The 16,081-nt window shown below is 53.3% G+C and overlaps 1 protein-coding gene across 45 annotated transcripts in view; it reads right to left on the bottom strand.

Moving 5' to 3' along the window:
- Positions 1-5,428: 5,428 nt before the first annotated feature.
- PCBP3 (poly(rC) binding protein 3) overlaps positions 5,429-16,081 on the bottom strand; it is a 53,139-nt gene continuing 42,486 nt past the window's right edge. For 19 of the 45 annotated variants that reach the window (XM_079311346.1, XM_079311354.1, XM_079311334.1 and 16 more), the window contains 2 exons: positions 14,172-14,341; positions 5,429-5,838 (listed from right to left, as the gene is read on the bottom strand). In XM_079311346.1, coding sequence (XP_079167472.1) covers positions 5,793-5,838; positions 14,172-14,341 — 216 coding nt within the window. In that variant the 3' untranslated portion in view covers positions 5,429-5,792. Of the gene's footprint in view, positions 5,839-11,517; positions 12,464-14,171; positions 14,342-16,081 lie in introns of those variants that run through there. The other 26 variants (XM_079311355.1, XM_079311350.1, XM_079311356.1 and 23 more) reach the window with 7 other exon arrangements.

Here is a 16,081-nt window from a genome sequence, read left to right as displayed (position 1 = left end):
TCTGCAGAACTGGAGCAAACTGGAGACCAGCTGGCCTTGTCAGCAAAGACTTAAAGATCCTGGTATGGCCTGTGCGAGGTGCCTGCTGACCCTACAGTGTCCCGAGCAGCCACATTCTGTCAGAGCCCATGTGCCCAGGGTGCTCCTCCAACACCGCTGAGGACCCAGACCCTGCCTGGAACACAGCCTAGCCCCCCAGGGCTGTCATCAGGCACAATGTCCCAGGAGCATCTGGCCAGATGGTTGGACCAGACCAGTGTCCAGCTTCCAAAGCATTTTAAATCCTTGTCTTTTCCAGGTCTGTGGTGCTAAACCATGGCCAACAGCCAGGGGTGTCTCCAGGACATCGAGTAGCCATTTCCTTGGAAGAATGTGGGCTAGTTGTGCAGGAAAAACTTCTGCTCCCAAGCCACTGGGACTAGCAGCATGTCATCGTGTCTCCAAATCCAACAACACATGCCTGCGACGGATGTCGCTGTTCCCTTCCTCTTCAGATGAGGGCAGGGAAATTGAGTCCTATGGCTCTGTCCCCCCTGATAGGAGCAGGGGACTTCCTCCATCTGTCAGCCTCCCTCTGGGGTGCCATGAAGATGAGTAAGGGAAGCCCCTCCAGGGTGCCTAAGTGCCCCAGGGAATGGGTGATCCCCTCCCCAGTCCCAGACCACAGCGCTGCAGTAAACTTTCAGTCCAGTTCCAGACTGAGTCGGGTGCAGAAAAAAAAAAAAATTAAAAAGCTGCACTTTGGACAGAATTTTTGCTTTTTCTCCTCCAAGAGATTGAGAAAATAATGAATCTGCTTTGTTTTTTCTGATATTAACTCTTCCATGTAACCTTTTCTTCCCTTTAATCAAATCCACTTAGAAATGGAAAATTGTGCTTCCATAGGCAATATGGAAAGGAGCTGAACTTAATTCCCATGGGAAAAGCCAGGATTGAACCCATCAGTGTGTACAGAACCAAAGGGTGCTTTGGAAAGCAGGGAAGGACCAAGTGCCAGCTTGCAGCTGGGACTAATTTTTCCCCTCAGATGGTGCTAGGAGATGCCTCAGCATTTCCCTGGTTGTAATCAAACAAAGCACACCAGTGCCCTGCCTAAGCCATCTTTGTCACCTTCCCCCACTGCTGGGGACATGGGCACCCAGTGATGGAAATGTTTGGGATGACGGATGTTTCCCTGAGTCTGGTAACCAGGGGCTGCACCTCCCCAGACTGGCTCTACAACCCCAAGGTGTCTGTCCCAGCCTCCATCCCAGTCCCCTCCCCATCTCTGTACTCAGGCCTGTGCCACAGGAGCCGCCGTGCTGCAAGCCCAGCACTGCCCCAACCACAAACCCTGCTGGAAAGAATGTGGCTTCTTGTGCTACTGATATGATAAATTATCTTGCTTCTGACATGATAATTTAGCTTCCCACAGTGGATCTCTGCAGAGGGAGACAGTGAAGGAACCCAGCTGAGCAGGAAAACATCACCTCTCCCAGAGGTGCCCCGGGAGAATCTCACCATGGCAGAGCAGGCCTAGGCAGCACCAGAGGGGGGTCAGGCATCCACCCACCTGCAAAAACACCCAGTGGAAAGACAACCCATCTTCCAAATCCCTTGATAGTCCTATGAAGTGGCCTCTTGGCACCCTTTCCTTGCCTTGCTCAAAGCCACTCTGGGGATGCAGCCCAGCTGGGACGTGGTGCTTCTCCGAACCGCTGATCTGGCACGAACTTCCCTGCTGTGCTGTTTGCTGGCTGTGTCCAAGCTGGGACCTTCCCTCCCTTCCAGCACCGTTTGGGGCTACACTCTTCCCTTCCCAAACCACCTCAGGAGGTTACCACCACTCCAGCAGGGATTTCCAGCTCTCATCCTTCCAGCATGTACAGGGCATGAGTGTCCCCCTCCAGCCCACCCTGCAGACCACTTCCATGATGGCACAGGCAGGACGCAGCACAGCTCCAGCCGCAGACCCACTTCCCCACACCCAGGATGGTGCGTACTGGGTTAATGTTTTCCCCATTACTTCACTCTGGCCTCTGTTCTTATGGAAAAAACCAAACCATCTGGTAATAATATTTCCCTAATAGCTGTCTGAGTCTGTGGGAAAGTTTGGCTCAGCTTCTTAGGCAAGATGAGAGGGTCGAATGAGAGGGGAGGTTGCGGATGTGGGAGCTAGAGAAGACGAGCTAACGCTTTCAGGATCCTTCTCCTGGGCCACCCCAGCGCTTGCAGGGATCCTCAACTCACAGGAGAGCCACAGGATGCCAGGACATCATACATTTGGGATACCCCATGGTGAAAGTGTCCCACTGTCTTCCTTTGTCCCACAGTGAGGGCTTGAAGGTGTGCAGCAAAACTCACTTCCAGGGCTTCCCCCTTGCCTCCATTTTACACTCAGGAAATAGAAACAGCCTAAAGTGTGGAGTCTGGGGAGTTGGGAGCATCATCGTTTGGGAACAAAACTAGCTTAAACCAGAAAGATCAGCAGCACCTGCACTGTCCTCCTGTTCTTGGAGAACAGGCAGTACGCTGGAACATGTCAGCCCTGGGGACATCAGTGGAGGAACAGGGGACAAAAGAAACCCCTCTTTTGGAGCACATCCAGGAAAAATGGGTGGAAAAGCACTCCTAACCCCACCAGCAGCTGGGCAGGGAATATTTTCCATTCTTCTGTGATAAAAGGCGTGGCTTGGGCAATCCCCAGGCAATGGAGCATGCCTGCCAGGCTGGGCACATGTTCCCTGGGGAAGGCACAATGCAGGCACTTGAGGAACAGCTGAGCGGCCGCCAGACAGAGCCCTGCCTGAAGTAGGAGGGCGGCAAGCATTGGTTCCACCTGGGCCCACACTCCCAGAGACCAGCCCACATCACTGAGCTGCGAAGGGATGAGCTACATTGGTTGAAAACCTGCTTTTCCTCTGCTATGAATTGCAGCCCCTCTCTCAGCAGAGTGGATGCAGGCATCAAACCCTAAGCCTTGGGAAGGCCCGAGAAAGCATCTTCCTTGCTGGCTGCCCTCTGCACATCTCAGCTGGCTTCTTGGCACAGTGCAGCATGGAGCCGTCCTGATCCCTTTCCATAGTTTTCCACAGCGATGATCCACCCCAAGTCAGGAGCTTGCATGTGTTTAGCAAACTCCCAGAGGTTTCCAGTAGCCCCTTACCAGGCTGTTTCTGCTCCCATTTTTTAAGCATGCATGTTCACACGTTATTTCTATCACCCCAGTAGACATGCAGGCTCCAGATGTGGCTGTGCCCTTCCAGAGCAGTCCTGGGATGCAGCAAGGCATTCAGTCCAGCTCCCTCCACACCAGAGCCAGACCCAGATGCAGCCATTTCCTAGAAGGATGAAACAAGCCAGTCACCCTTCCTGGCAAGAATGCCTTCCCAGCCCACTCCAAGCAGTGCCAAGCATCTTCCTTGGATCTTTTGCAGACAATGAGGAGCAAATGCACACCATTCAGACATGGAGAAGGAGGAATGGCTTTAAACTGAAAGTAGGTTTTGGTTGGACAGATGGAAGGAATCCTTCCCTGTGAGGGTGGGCAGGCCCTGGCACAGGACACCCAGAGAGGCTGTGGCAGCCCCTGGACACCTGGAAGTGTCCAAATCTAGGTTGGACATGGGGCTTGGAGCCACCGGGATAGGGGAAGGTGTCCTTGCCCATGGCAGGGGGTGGAATGTGATGGCCTTTAAGGTCCCTTCTAACCCAAACCATTCTGTGGTCATAGGATTGCTCCCCTCAAGCCTATTTCCCCTGCTCCATGCAGCAGATCCCAGCACAAGCTTCAGCCAGGGAAATCCCAGCAGGGTGTAAAGATAAGCATCTCTCCCCTGCAACATTATTATTTTTTAGAGGCACAGCCAAAGGTAAACAGACTGTTTTAATCTCTAAACATTCACCCCCTCAGCAGGAAGCCATGGAGCTGCAGCCAGCACAAAGGGCTGGATGCAATAGCCAGGGCTGTGGGGCCTCTGTACCCTTAAATGCCATCAGTGGAGCACAGAAACTTCCTCCTGCAGAGGTAAAGCCAGTGCATGCAGGTGGTTCACATCCCTCTTCATCCCACCTCTCCAACCTGGGCAGGGATTCAAGCCCTCTCTGCTGGGGTGGGTGGACACAACAACCTTTGGGGGTTGCCCCACTGACTCCTTCCCCAGGGCTGCTCTCACCTGGGGTTGACTGGCTTTGGGGAAGTCTCCCAACTCAGCAAAGGCCATGGAACGTGCTTCATGGATGGCCCAGGTCTTGCAGAGAGGTGGGAAAGGAGCCTTGAGCCATGTTTCCCAGAGCATTGCTCTCAGTTGGTGACATCCTGGTTTGGGATGGTCTCAATGGCGCTGCTGCTCTGGGAATAGGACAGGAATAGCCACAGGGCTATTTCACTTCTCCAAGTGAAAGCATACAACCACTTCCTGGTCAGGAGAAACCCAGAAAAGTGGGTGCCAGGCCTGGAGCTGTACATTGTGGCTGACTTTGTGGTTTGTCAGGGAGCACGACTGGGCACCCCAGCCAAGAACATGTCAGGGGTGGCAGAGATTTGGGGCTGCTGCTGCTCCCTGGAGTTGAGTAAGGGTTTAGAGAAGGGTGAACTGCCCTGCCTGCCTGCCCATAGCCCATTCTCTGAGCCAAATAGGAGAAGGGGTGATGTGCATTTGGAAAATCTAATTGCAGATGGAGAAAAAGATTAATATAGCTTTTTTTTGCCTGTTTCCACATAGGGTAGAGATCTAGGCAGGCAGTGCTGTCCTCTCCTGGATGTGCTAGCCTCTTCTGACTGTGGGTGGACAGCCAGGACTGGATATGCTTGAGATGAAGACTCTCACTACACTAGGGCAGCATGCAGAGTTGGGGCAGCACTCTGGCTTCTCTTCTCGACTAGAAAGGAAGCATCCCAGAGAAAAATCATGCTCAAATGTGTCCAAAAGCAGCACCAGGGCTGCTCCAAGGTCCAGCAGAGCTGGCATGTGGTAGGCTGGTGGGGTGTGTGTGAGCTGGCATTGTGTGGGGCTAGACGGGGAGCCTGTGTCCCATCCAGATCACTGGCAGCCCCCAGATTGCTGGGGCGCTCCTAGGGCCCAGCAGTGACTCACACTTGCTATAAACACATCTCCCAAGGAATGATGAATCCCAGTCCTCGCTGCCTTTTGGGAATGCTCTGGATTCTCTTTGCAGTACTCCCCGTTTCCTGTTCCCCCTCCCTCCTGGCAGCCCTGCTCCCATGTGGGATCATTTCTTGATACTGAGTGGAGCCAGGGCTCTGAGGCCCATTTTCCAAACCATGGTTTGTTTTATGGGCTGAGTTTCCCCATTAACCATTCTGGGAGCACCGAGGCTTTTGTGCTATGGGGGCACCTCCAGCACTTCCACCACCCCTCTTGCTGTGGGGGCCCCACTGCCCAAACCATGGCTCCCCAGCCTCATCCCATTCACCACAGAGGGCACCTCAAGCAACAAAAGCTTTATTGCAATGACACAGATAAGCCACAAAGTACATCGCAAAGCAGCAGGGGGGTGAGGGGCAATGAGGAAGTACAGAGATGGGCGTGGGAAGCACTGGCTCACAGTGGGCACTGCTGCAGCTGACTGCAAGCTGCTGTCCTCCTGAGAGCTGCTGCCCCATCCCCCGAGCCTGCTGCTGGCCTGTGCCCAGGCCCAGGGAGCGGGGTCTGGGCAGCCTGGGCGGGGGGGTTCAGGCAGGGGCCCCAAGGGCGCCACGAAGGAGTGGGAGAAGCTTGTGGAAAGCTGGCAGCGTCTTCGGTGGGGCTCAAGCATCAGCCACTGAGAGCAGGTCGGCTGTGGCGCTCTGGTCAGGCGGTGAAGGTGTTTCTCCCGTGGGGGTCAAGGTCTGCGGAGCTGGGGGGCAAGCAAGGGAGATGGTCAGGGCTCAGCCGAGGCTCCAGTGCCAGAGCCTCCTGGCTCTCAGGCCACATGAATGTGATGCTGCTTCAACAACCCGAGCAACTCTTCAGAGTGATGCTGAAATCACCCACACCCCAAAAAGCCAAGCTGGAGGAGGCATGCCCACACAGAGCTCTGCTACACCACAACAAACCTCCCTTTTTTTCCCACGGACCTCACAGCAAACACATCCAGTGTGAGCTGGGCTGCCAGGTGAGCCTGGATGGTTGCCTGGCCTGCTGCATTTGCCTTATGGGCTGTGACTGAGGGCTTTTTGGGAGTTTCAGAGAAGCCATCTGAACACACTCAGGATGTTGCCAGGCTGAGGATCTGCTCTTTCTCTGCCCTACAAACCCATGGCTGCAGGAATGATGACTGTGGAAAGCTGGTTCTGCTGGACCCCATCAGCAAGATTTGGGGGTGATGGGCAAGGGCACTGCTGTACTAGGGGTGATGGACAGCTGAGAAAGGAGCACTGGGGAAGGGCACACATCCCTCACAACCTCTGCCTGGTGCTGCACTGCACCCCCCTGCGCCTCTGGAAATCGCATTTCAGCCAAAAATATGTGGAGGGCAGGTCTACCTGCAGCAATAATAAATTTTAGTCTGCAACTGAAAATTTATTTTAAGCAGAGAGATGGCAGTTTCTCTGGGTTTGCATTTTTAACTGGCTTTTTACTGCAGTGCTGCTGTAAGAGATTCGGGATCATGCTTGGTAGCACAGAGCAGCATCCCTTGGGAAAATGGTATCACCAGCTGCAGCAGCAGCCTCAGGTTACATCACTGCAGTGTCTTCCCACCAAAACCCCTCCACACTGCTAATAGACTGCTTTTGGGTGAGCACATCACAGCCTGCTCCCCTTTGCACTGGGAAATCATGTTGGATATCTGTTGTGGTTTGATCCCAAGCTGTGTGCGCAGTCCTGAGTTCTGGAGCCATGCTGCCCCATCCCTTGCTGCTCTGTGTGCCTGGCCATGCTGCCAGCTGGCTTCTGGCCCATCACCACTGTGCCCATGCTTCCACAGATCATCTCCAACCCTCGCTGTGCCCATGCTGCTAAGGGGCATCCTGTGTCAGCCATTTCCATAGGACACAACAAAAACCAGAGAAGCTCCAGAGCCAAGTGCCACTGCACATCCTGGCCTATCCTTCTGGGATTCTGTTCCTTCCAGAAACATCACGTGTCCTGAAGCAGCCACAGGCCATGGTTCAGTATGGGGCTCACATCCAAAGCCTCCTCCTGCTGCTCCATCCTCACGCCCATCTCCTGGCTGGTTTTGTTCCCCATGTGCAGAGTGGACTTGATCATCATTTCTGGGAAGAGACATCACTGCGGTTAAACTGCCTAAAGATGAGTGTGGGAATCCAGAGCCAGTCTGGCTTTGCACTTGGCTGTATTTGGTCTGTGGGATGCTTTTGGAGCAATCTGGAGTCTGAACTTCCTCTTTGCAGGACAAGGGTGCTGGGGCAGAGTGGGAGGGGGGCCGCACATCTGGAGTGGAAGGAGTTGCACATCTGGTACATTCAGTACTTCCTAAAAGTCACTGCCACGTTACCCTTTGGATAGGGGCCTGGGGCTTGCTGCATAGCACGGCAGATCAGGATCTGCAGCTGCATTCCTTCTGAAGGGAAAGCAAAAATATCCCTTTCAGCAGAGTCCCAGCTCCCTGTAACATCCAGCATGGGAGCAGGGAGACTGCACAGAGTCTGTGACCTTTCTGCAAGCATTCCGGCAGCTGCAGAGGCTCCTGCTGCCAGCCAAGGCACAGAGCAGCCAGCTCGGGAATGCCTCCCTGGGGACCACCAGGGATGGACACTCCTGGGACCTCTGCAGCTAAACCTTGTCCTTCTGCCAGCTCGAGCATCAGGGGGTGGCTTGTGCTACCCATGGCCAAGGAGATGCTCGCTACACATCCTTGCCCATATGGGCTGGCTCCATGAAGGTTCCAGCACTGATGGGACCATTCCTGTGGAGGGACATGGTGCCAGTCACCCGCTCGCTGGCTGTCACTGCCCATCACCAGTGTCAGGGACACACACACAACAGCCCGCTCTCTTTCCAGCAGCGCGGGATGTCCTCTGCACGCAGGGGAGCAGCGGCTGGAAGCACCGGACATGCCAGTGCCGCCCACATTACGGCCAGGCTGGGGATGCATCCATGAAAAGCTGGGCAATGGGGACATCTAGTGACCAGCCCGAGGCGCCCAGGGACGAGGACCGGGTACCCGCCCCGGGGCGGGGGATGCAGCCAGGCAGCGCTGGGGAGATGCCCTTCCATCCCTGTGGCCTAGGAGAAAATGGGATTAGGTATTCATCCCTGCCACACCACTCAGAGATCTCCCAGAAATTCTACTTCTGCCCGCTCCGGAGGCAGGAAATTACCCTTGCTAATGGAGCATAAACTGGGAATTAGCATAATTAAAAGTGACTAGCGTGGGTACAATAACAAACGCTGGAAAAACAGCTCAAAGAGTATGAAATTTAAAGAGTCTCCCCGATGAAAGTCACTTTCCCTTAGGGAAACAGTCTATTTTTTCCGGCCTTAGTTTGTACTCGATTTGCAAATACAGTCGGGGGGGGGGGGGGGGGGGGGGGGGGGGGAATATGCAAAACAATACTCCAAACAATTTTGGGAGCACAACAAGGATATGCAGGGAGAGTGAGGACTTTCAGCAGAGGCTAAGAGGCTGAGCACAGACTTCAACTGGCCCCTCTCTGAGACCCTCACACTCCTGGGGCAGGGGGAGGCACTGGACCAATACTTTCCAGTCGAAGTCAAAATAGCCCTTAAATAACTCATTCTGAAATAGTTGACTGAGTTGCTTCTAGAAATGTTGATCATTCTGGCTGGTTAGGAATGCATTGTTTTGGGAGAAATCAATGTATTAAAGCTATTCTGTTGATTAACTGGGACGTTCACCTTACAATGAATATTTACTCCAATATTAGAGATTTTTCCCAGTGGTATGACTGTAGATGCATCCTCACAGTATTTTAAGTTCATCCAAAATGGAAACGCAAGACTTATCACAAATCAAAGCAAAACACTGAGGCTCCTTCCAAAGAAAATAGAAAATCTCCTTTTGAGTCATCCCACAGAAATGAAAGCTGAGTTTGATACATTCCTTGTGATTTTGTTGTTATCCTTGTTGTCATCAACATGCTCCCAGGAGATGCTGCATTGGTTTCAACACCTTTCTCCAAACCTCATTCAAGCCCAGACAATGATGGATAAGCTGACTCCCACATAACACTGCAGCTTTTTTTTTTTTTTTCCTTTTTAAATTTTCAAAATAACCTTGGCAGTGTGAACCTCAAAGAAAAGTTGTGAGGTCAAAGGGAATGCCAAAATGAGGGATGCTTCGTGGTATCCTGTGCAGGATCAGGAGCTGAATTTGATGATCCTTGTGGATCCCTTCCAGATGAGGATATTCTGTGATTCTATGAATGTGCAGTGCTCCTGTGAGGTGACCCAGGTGACTGCTACTGCTTGGACCGTCCCTTGTCCTGCTGTGGCCGCATCCAGTACTCCCTGGAGGACTCCCACGAGCACAGATCCTTGTAGCAGCACAAGACATCTCAGACACCTGCCTGATGCCAGAGCAACACTCATATCCAGCCTCTTCTCCTTCACCACCAATTCTTGGGGTGGCTTTTCCATAGCCTGGCTGGGCGATGGATACCTGCCAGCAGGCTGGGATGGGGATGGTACACCCAGAGGGGAGTTATTCATGGGTTTGCTGGCGTGACGATGGGTGCAGAGGTATGCTGCAGTCTGCTCCTCCTCTCCAGCAGCCTCTGAGCTCAGCTGCATCTGGCAGACCCAATCTGGCATTTGCTATTTTGGGCAGCGCTGTCTCAGTGGAGATGGGGAATGGCACAGGGAGCACACGCAGAGAGCAGAGGAATTCAGGGCAGTTGTGATCTGCAGGTACTGTGCAAAGCCATTTCCACATCCAGGATGCTGTCATGCTCCCAGCTTTCCCCCGGTGTCTGAATTCCATAGCCTTGTTGGCCTGGGATGGATTCTTCAGTCTTGGTCAGTGTGATTTTGCTGCCGCTGTGCCTCTATCACCTTGTGAGGAAGCTCTCCTTGTGCTCCAGCTTGTCCTACAGCCCCATGGAGGAGCTGGGAACATCAGGATGGGCTGGGTCCCTCTGTGCACCATTTCTCTCCAAGGGGACAGCACCCCAGGCTACCATGGAGGGTGGTGGCAGCTGGATGTGGAGCTTTTGCTGTGGGTCATCCCCCAGGTCACTGGAGTGGTTATTTTCACTGAGTCTCACACACAGGTATTTCATTCTTCTGACAGGAAAATTACTTGGTCTAAAGCAGAGTGAGGAACAGAAGATGGAGTGCCCCTGTTGGCCTGTCAGCGACTTGGAGGAGGCCCAGTTTGGTGCCTGCCTCCCTCCATCCTCAGCATCAGCACAAATAGACGGGGGACGTGCCAGTAAAGGCAGCTGGCTCCACCTGAGCCCCTCAGCACTCCCCACAGCACCTGTGCTCCCCTGGATAGGGGCTGTCAAGCCTGCGTGGCTGCTGGGCCATCCAAAAGGATGAACCCGAAGTGCCAAGGAGAGCAGGGAAAGGGGTTGAAGAGAGGCAGTAAAACACCTTATGAAGGATCTGGGAGCACCTTAAACCATAGAAGCCTGGAATGCTGTGGAGAGCTGAGCATGCACAGGTTTTGAGACATCTGGGCAGAGAAAACCCTGATGCTCAGCAGCACCTTCACCTTTCTGGGCTCCTGGGCTGTCCTTTCATCCCTACCAGCTCCCTGCTGGAGCCCACAGCCCCCTGCCCATCCCTGGCTCCACTGATGCAGTGGCATTGCCTGGGATCCCTAATACAGCCTGTGTAAGTGCTGAGCAGGCAGTGCTGGAGACAGGAAGAGAAGTGGCAGGAGAAGGATGGGAAGCTGCCAGTGGTGCCTGCTGATACTGAGGGTCGAAGAGAGGGAAAGGCCAGGAAATCTTGGGGCTCACCTGGAAAAGCAATGTATTTCCCATGTGGTACAGTGCAAAAATGTACTGTGTGGCTGCTTCAGCTGTTTGGGGACATGGTGTATCATGATCCCCTCATTTGCAATCCAGGAAAAGGGACAGTCAGGAATTAACAGATGGAAAATATACATGTTTCCCTGTTTGAGAGGTAGGAGAGACAAGAAAAGCCTGGAAGCAGACGGCAGGGCTGGACAGAGAGGGTCTTGGGGAAGGGTGTGGGGCATAGACATGGCACATCTGTCCAGACAAGGGGGAAGTGAGAAATGATGGTAGTCACACCATAACTTAAAAATTAATCTCAAGGAAAACCAAAGGATTATGCAAGCCAATAACTCTCCTTTTGAGAAAAACAAAACCCAACAAACAAACAAACCAGAAAGCATGAAATCACTCAGGAAGTGCATTGGTCATAGGGACCTTCTCTAAAAAAATGAAACAAAAATTATGTGGTGATGACAAGTAATAATAGTAATAACAATGATAATAATAAAAAAAAAATTGAGAACTCTTGCATATAACCCCCACCTTCCCTCCAGGCAGCTAAAAAGGTGTGGAAGGATGCAGAGGGAAGGATGGGGCTGGCATTGTCAGGGCGACTCAGGAGAAAAACAGTCAGAGCCCATCGGTACCAGAGCTGCACAGACATTTATTGAACACAAACAATGACAAACACAGCCGGCTCACAGAGCTTCCTGAGCTATCGTCCAAAGGTTTTGCTTGTGGGGGATTGCCAAAAGAGTGCTTTCAAAGGCCCCTGGGGCTGTGAATCCCATATAGCTGAGTTCTTCTCACTGCCAGGTGCTCATTAGTTAAAAAAAACATGAGCATTTGTGTGTATGTGTGTGTGTGTGTGATTCCCTTAGTTTAGTGGGAAAAAGGGCTTGTCTGGACCATGCCATGTTCCAAGACAGAAGCCTGTGAGTTGAACCCACGCTTGGCTTCTGCTTCCCAAATAACACAGGGTGAAAAGCATGCCCTTCCCCTGAGGGCAGGGGCGTGAGGTGGTGAAGGCGAGCCAGGACAAGCAAGGGGGAAGCACCAAAGGAAGGAGGGTGAGAAAAGTTGAGTCATCTGAAGCAGGCACAGCTCTGGGTGGCAACACGTAAGTCCATAGGCTACAGAAAGTACCGCCAATGTCAACTCAAACAAGTAGGTAGTTATGCTAGACTGACACTAGAGACCCCGACAGCTCCTGAAGTCTCACCAGTGAGAGAAAAAACCAACACCCCCCTCCCCCCTCCCTTGTCCCCAAAAAGCAGATGAAGAATTAACATCGTAACGCTGAAAACAAGGACCATAATCAAAGAGTTTGGGAGCAGCCTCGGGAGCACAGAGTAAAGAGCTCGTAAAGAAATGTTCCGGTGTGTGCATATGCGCATGTGTCTTTATACATGTATATATATATTTGTTAGTAAAGAAAAGAGTATCTGTGGAGGCAAAGGGAAGAGAGTAAATGTACAGGCAGTATAGGCTGGGTGGAGTGCCGGTGGCTGGAGAGGGTCAGGTGGTGCGGAGTGGAGGATGGTGGGTGGAAATTAGATTGCGCCCATTCCAGTGACCTCAGACGTCAGCCTAGAATAGACAGGGGCAGAGAGAGGGGTGGGGGGGAGACAAAAAACAAGTGCTTAATCACCTGAGCAGAAAAGAAAACGAAGACCCTGTGGAGCAGCACTCCTCCCAGTCCCCACGTAGAGAGTGGGCACAGCATCATTGGGTGGCCTGGGGTCCCCTGAGGAGAGGGGACTGGGAGCTGGAGCACAGAGCCAGTGCAATGGCTGGCTGCCTTCCCCTCTCCTCGCTGTGGCCCTTTACTGTCACCATGTCATGGCAGGGGTGTCACCCACCAGAGGTACTGGCAGGAGTCATCCCAGAGCAGAACTTCACTTCCAGCAGCATCCCTCCTATGGGGAACAGGCAGCTGTGCCAGCTCCCCTGGCTGCATCCTTTTGCTCTGGTTTGGAGACTATGGGAGAGGCTGAGCCCCCTTCTGCTGCCCCACCAGGTCACCTCTGCACAGGGGCAGCTTAATCAGCCCTTCCCAGCAACCAAGAGCTGCTTCTTTTTCTTTTCTTTCTCTCTGTGTTTCAGGGAGTGTGTGCGGGGGGGGGGGGGGGGGGGGGGGGTTGGCAAGGATCTGCGAGAAAGCCACTCAGCCATGCCTGTGGGCGGGGGGCTGGCCCCATGCCTCACCCGAGCAGAGGGAGAGGTGCCACGGGCATGGGCAGCAGGGTAGCAGGGCAGAATGGGATGGCAGGGGTCTGCTGCAGGTCAGAGCTTGGGTGGATTGGGTGCAAGGAGGAGAAAGCACATACAGACCTCACTGGTGCTCCCAGCCCACACCCCAACAAGTGTCAGAGTCGCTACCAGCAGCCCCCTGTCCTCGGGGTCCTGCCAACAGCCTCCCTCCTGAGCGCATCCGGGGCTGGTGGCGGGTTGGCATGGCATCAATCCTGCCCAGGCGGATGGATGGGCCCGTCTGAGTGGCTCTGCCAGGCGGGTGCAAAGCTACCAGGAAGGTCCTGTATCCCCTTAAACTCACTCTCCACGAGTCCACAGACACAGGCAGATGGGTCTGAGTGAGCAGCCTGGACACAGCTCGCTGCCTGCATGGAGCAGGTCCACAGCTCATCTCTGAAGCTATGCTTCCCCTGCACGCTCCCCTCACGGCACGGGCTGCGTCTCCCCCCAGCCGGCGGCAGTGCTGGGAACCCTTGGCCCCTGTGAAGTCTTGCAGTACCAGGCTTTTCATGATGAAAAGGCAGCAGTCAGGCCATTTCCCTGTCTTGCGTTTATTGGACTGATTGTTTTCACTGAGTGAAGGAAAGCCTTTGGGAGGCCTGGAAGCACGTGGAAGAGGAGGTAAGCGATGCTGGGATCCCAGCAAGCAGGTCCCAAGTGATGCTTCCCTGCCACTGGCTCAGCTCCATTCCTGTCCTCATCCCCTGCCTCGTCCACAGGCAAAGATGGTGGCAACTTTGCCCACCTGTGAGCAAAATCCTTGAGCAAGGGTGGAAGGAGGGCAAGTGGCTGGCGCAACCCAGGGCCACTCCGCCAGCAGCATGGCAGCTCCTGGTCCCCAGCCAAAGTGCCAGCCGGGGGGACATGTCCTGCTGGCGATGTCTGGTCCCTGCTCAGAGGTCTCAGCAAGACACCGTTCATCCCAGCCAGCCTCAGGAAGCCCCTGCTGGCCATGGCACCGGGAGCGTGGATTGCTCCCGGCACACCAGCGGGATGGGGTCAGCCGTGGTGGGAGGTGGTGGAGGTTGGCGGGGGGTCTCACCTGGCGTTGATGAGGTACTGCGCAAGGCTAATGTTTGCAGGGGTTCCTGTGATGGTGATTTGGCGCTCCGATGACCCTTCCGTGGCATTGGCGATTTTGATCTGCGCTCCCGACATCTGCCGAATTTCATTGATTTTGGTCCCTTGGCGTCCAATTATGCAGCCTATTAGCTAGGAAAGAAAGCATGGAGGGAACATCTGAGAAGCGGCAGCTCTAGCAGTCACTGGCGGGACGCGAGCACACCTGAGACAAGAGTGACCTTAATGCTCATGAAAACAGGAGAGGGACAGCCCGGGGTGAATCCCACCAGTGCGTGAACATGGTCCTCCAAGGACATATCTGGACACCTGCCCTACTCTGCTCCTCGTGGGGAAGAATCTCCATCACCTGCACATGGTGCCCAGCATCTCAGAGGGCTTCAAGGAGGGCTCATTTCAGTAATAATAATTTTCATGGTTTAATGAATGCTCGATGTTTTCCAAGTACTTATCCCCTTGCCAGTCACAGCAAACCCAAAGGTGGTTTGGACACGTTACTAGAAGGAAACAAGCCTGCTGCCTTTCCTGGGGACAGGCCAACCCCAGGAGCCCCTGCATCAGCTGGTGCAGTGACCCCATCCCACATTTCTTCTATCCCATTGGGACACTCTCAGTGCCTCTGCTACCCCCTCTACCTCTTTTGGTACAATCCAGTGGCTTGCCAGCAGGCACAGAAGAGCACCATGCAGCTGTGGCACCTATTCTACGTAAAAACACGTCTTTCATGATCTTGTGAAAAAATCAGAGTTGGCTGTAGGCTTGAATTTCCTCAACTATTCATCCCTTGGATTTCCTCAGTGGCTTGAATTTCTTCAATGGTCTTTGCTCCTTTGTGCAACTCCCTCAAAGCATCTCCAAAGATTGGTAACACATATGGGGATATCCAGCTTGACCAACACAGGTATGAAGTGCTCTGCGTGCCCTTTTTGGCTATTTGAGCTGTTTTCCAAGGGCATTTTATACATGGGATGTTTGTATTGGCAGCTGCTGGATTTCTGCACAGTGTAAGCAGAGACGATTACTCCTCCAAATAGTCCCTGATCCTTTGGTCAGACCATGGGGCTGCCATGGTGATTTATGCCGTATGGACCTGAATATACACTGGAAGGGTATTCACTGTCCCAAGGTGGTGAAATATTTGGCTCATCCTGGTCTTCACAGCACAGAAATAACACCGAGATGCTTCAGCAAACGAAAATCTGCTGCAGAGACCTGAGGAGCCAAACTATTTAGGCAGATGCTCAGCTACACACAAGGTGAACAACGTTCAAGTTTCTCCTGACAGTCAGAGAAGCAGCAAGATTTGTATAATCAGATTTCCTTCCACTGCAGCACAACTCCAAGCTGCACCACTAAAACACTCCTGGTGACTCTTAAAGAAACCCAAACCTGTCCTCTCTTTCATGAGAAGTTGGCTGTGGGCATTTAAAAGCCTTTGAAACATCCTTTGAAAGTGGGGAGAGCTAAGGAAGAGTTTTTCAAGATGCAGGTGATGACATCTAATGTCTGCCAGGTCTGGTGAGAGCTGGGTCTCTGGTGAGTGAATGCTCCAAGTGCTCGTGAGTTCTCAGAGGTCTCCTGGCATCCTTTCCTCCCACGTGAGTCCTTTTGCAAGGGGTCTCTTTATATTTCTGAAGATGCCTTCATTGTTATGGTCCTCCACGCTCAGCAGACGTGGCTGTTGGAACCTCAGGAGCACTTGCAGAGCTCCCTGCAGCCTGCTGGAGAGGGGTCACTGCTGGGTGGTCAGGAGCACATCTGGGGTCAGCCCCTACTGTCTCCTCTGCAGATCCCTCCTGTGGTGATTTGGCCCAGGGTGAAGCATCTCCAAGGGTCTCAGTCAGCAGGTGCTCACAGGCTCTTACACTGCCA

Source organism: Erithacus rubecula (assembly GCF_903797595.1).
Source record: "Erithacus rubecula genome assembly, chromosome: 8".
Lineage (NCBI taxonomy): Eukaryota > Metazoa > Chordata > Aves > Passeriformes > Muscicapidae > Erithacus > Erithacus rubecula.
This window is presented reverse-complemented; position numbering and strand designations above follow the sequence as displayed.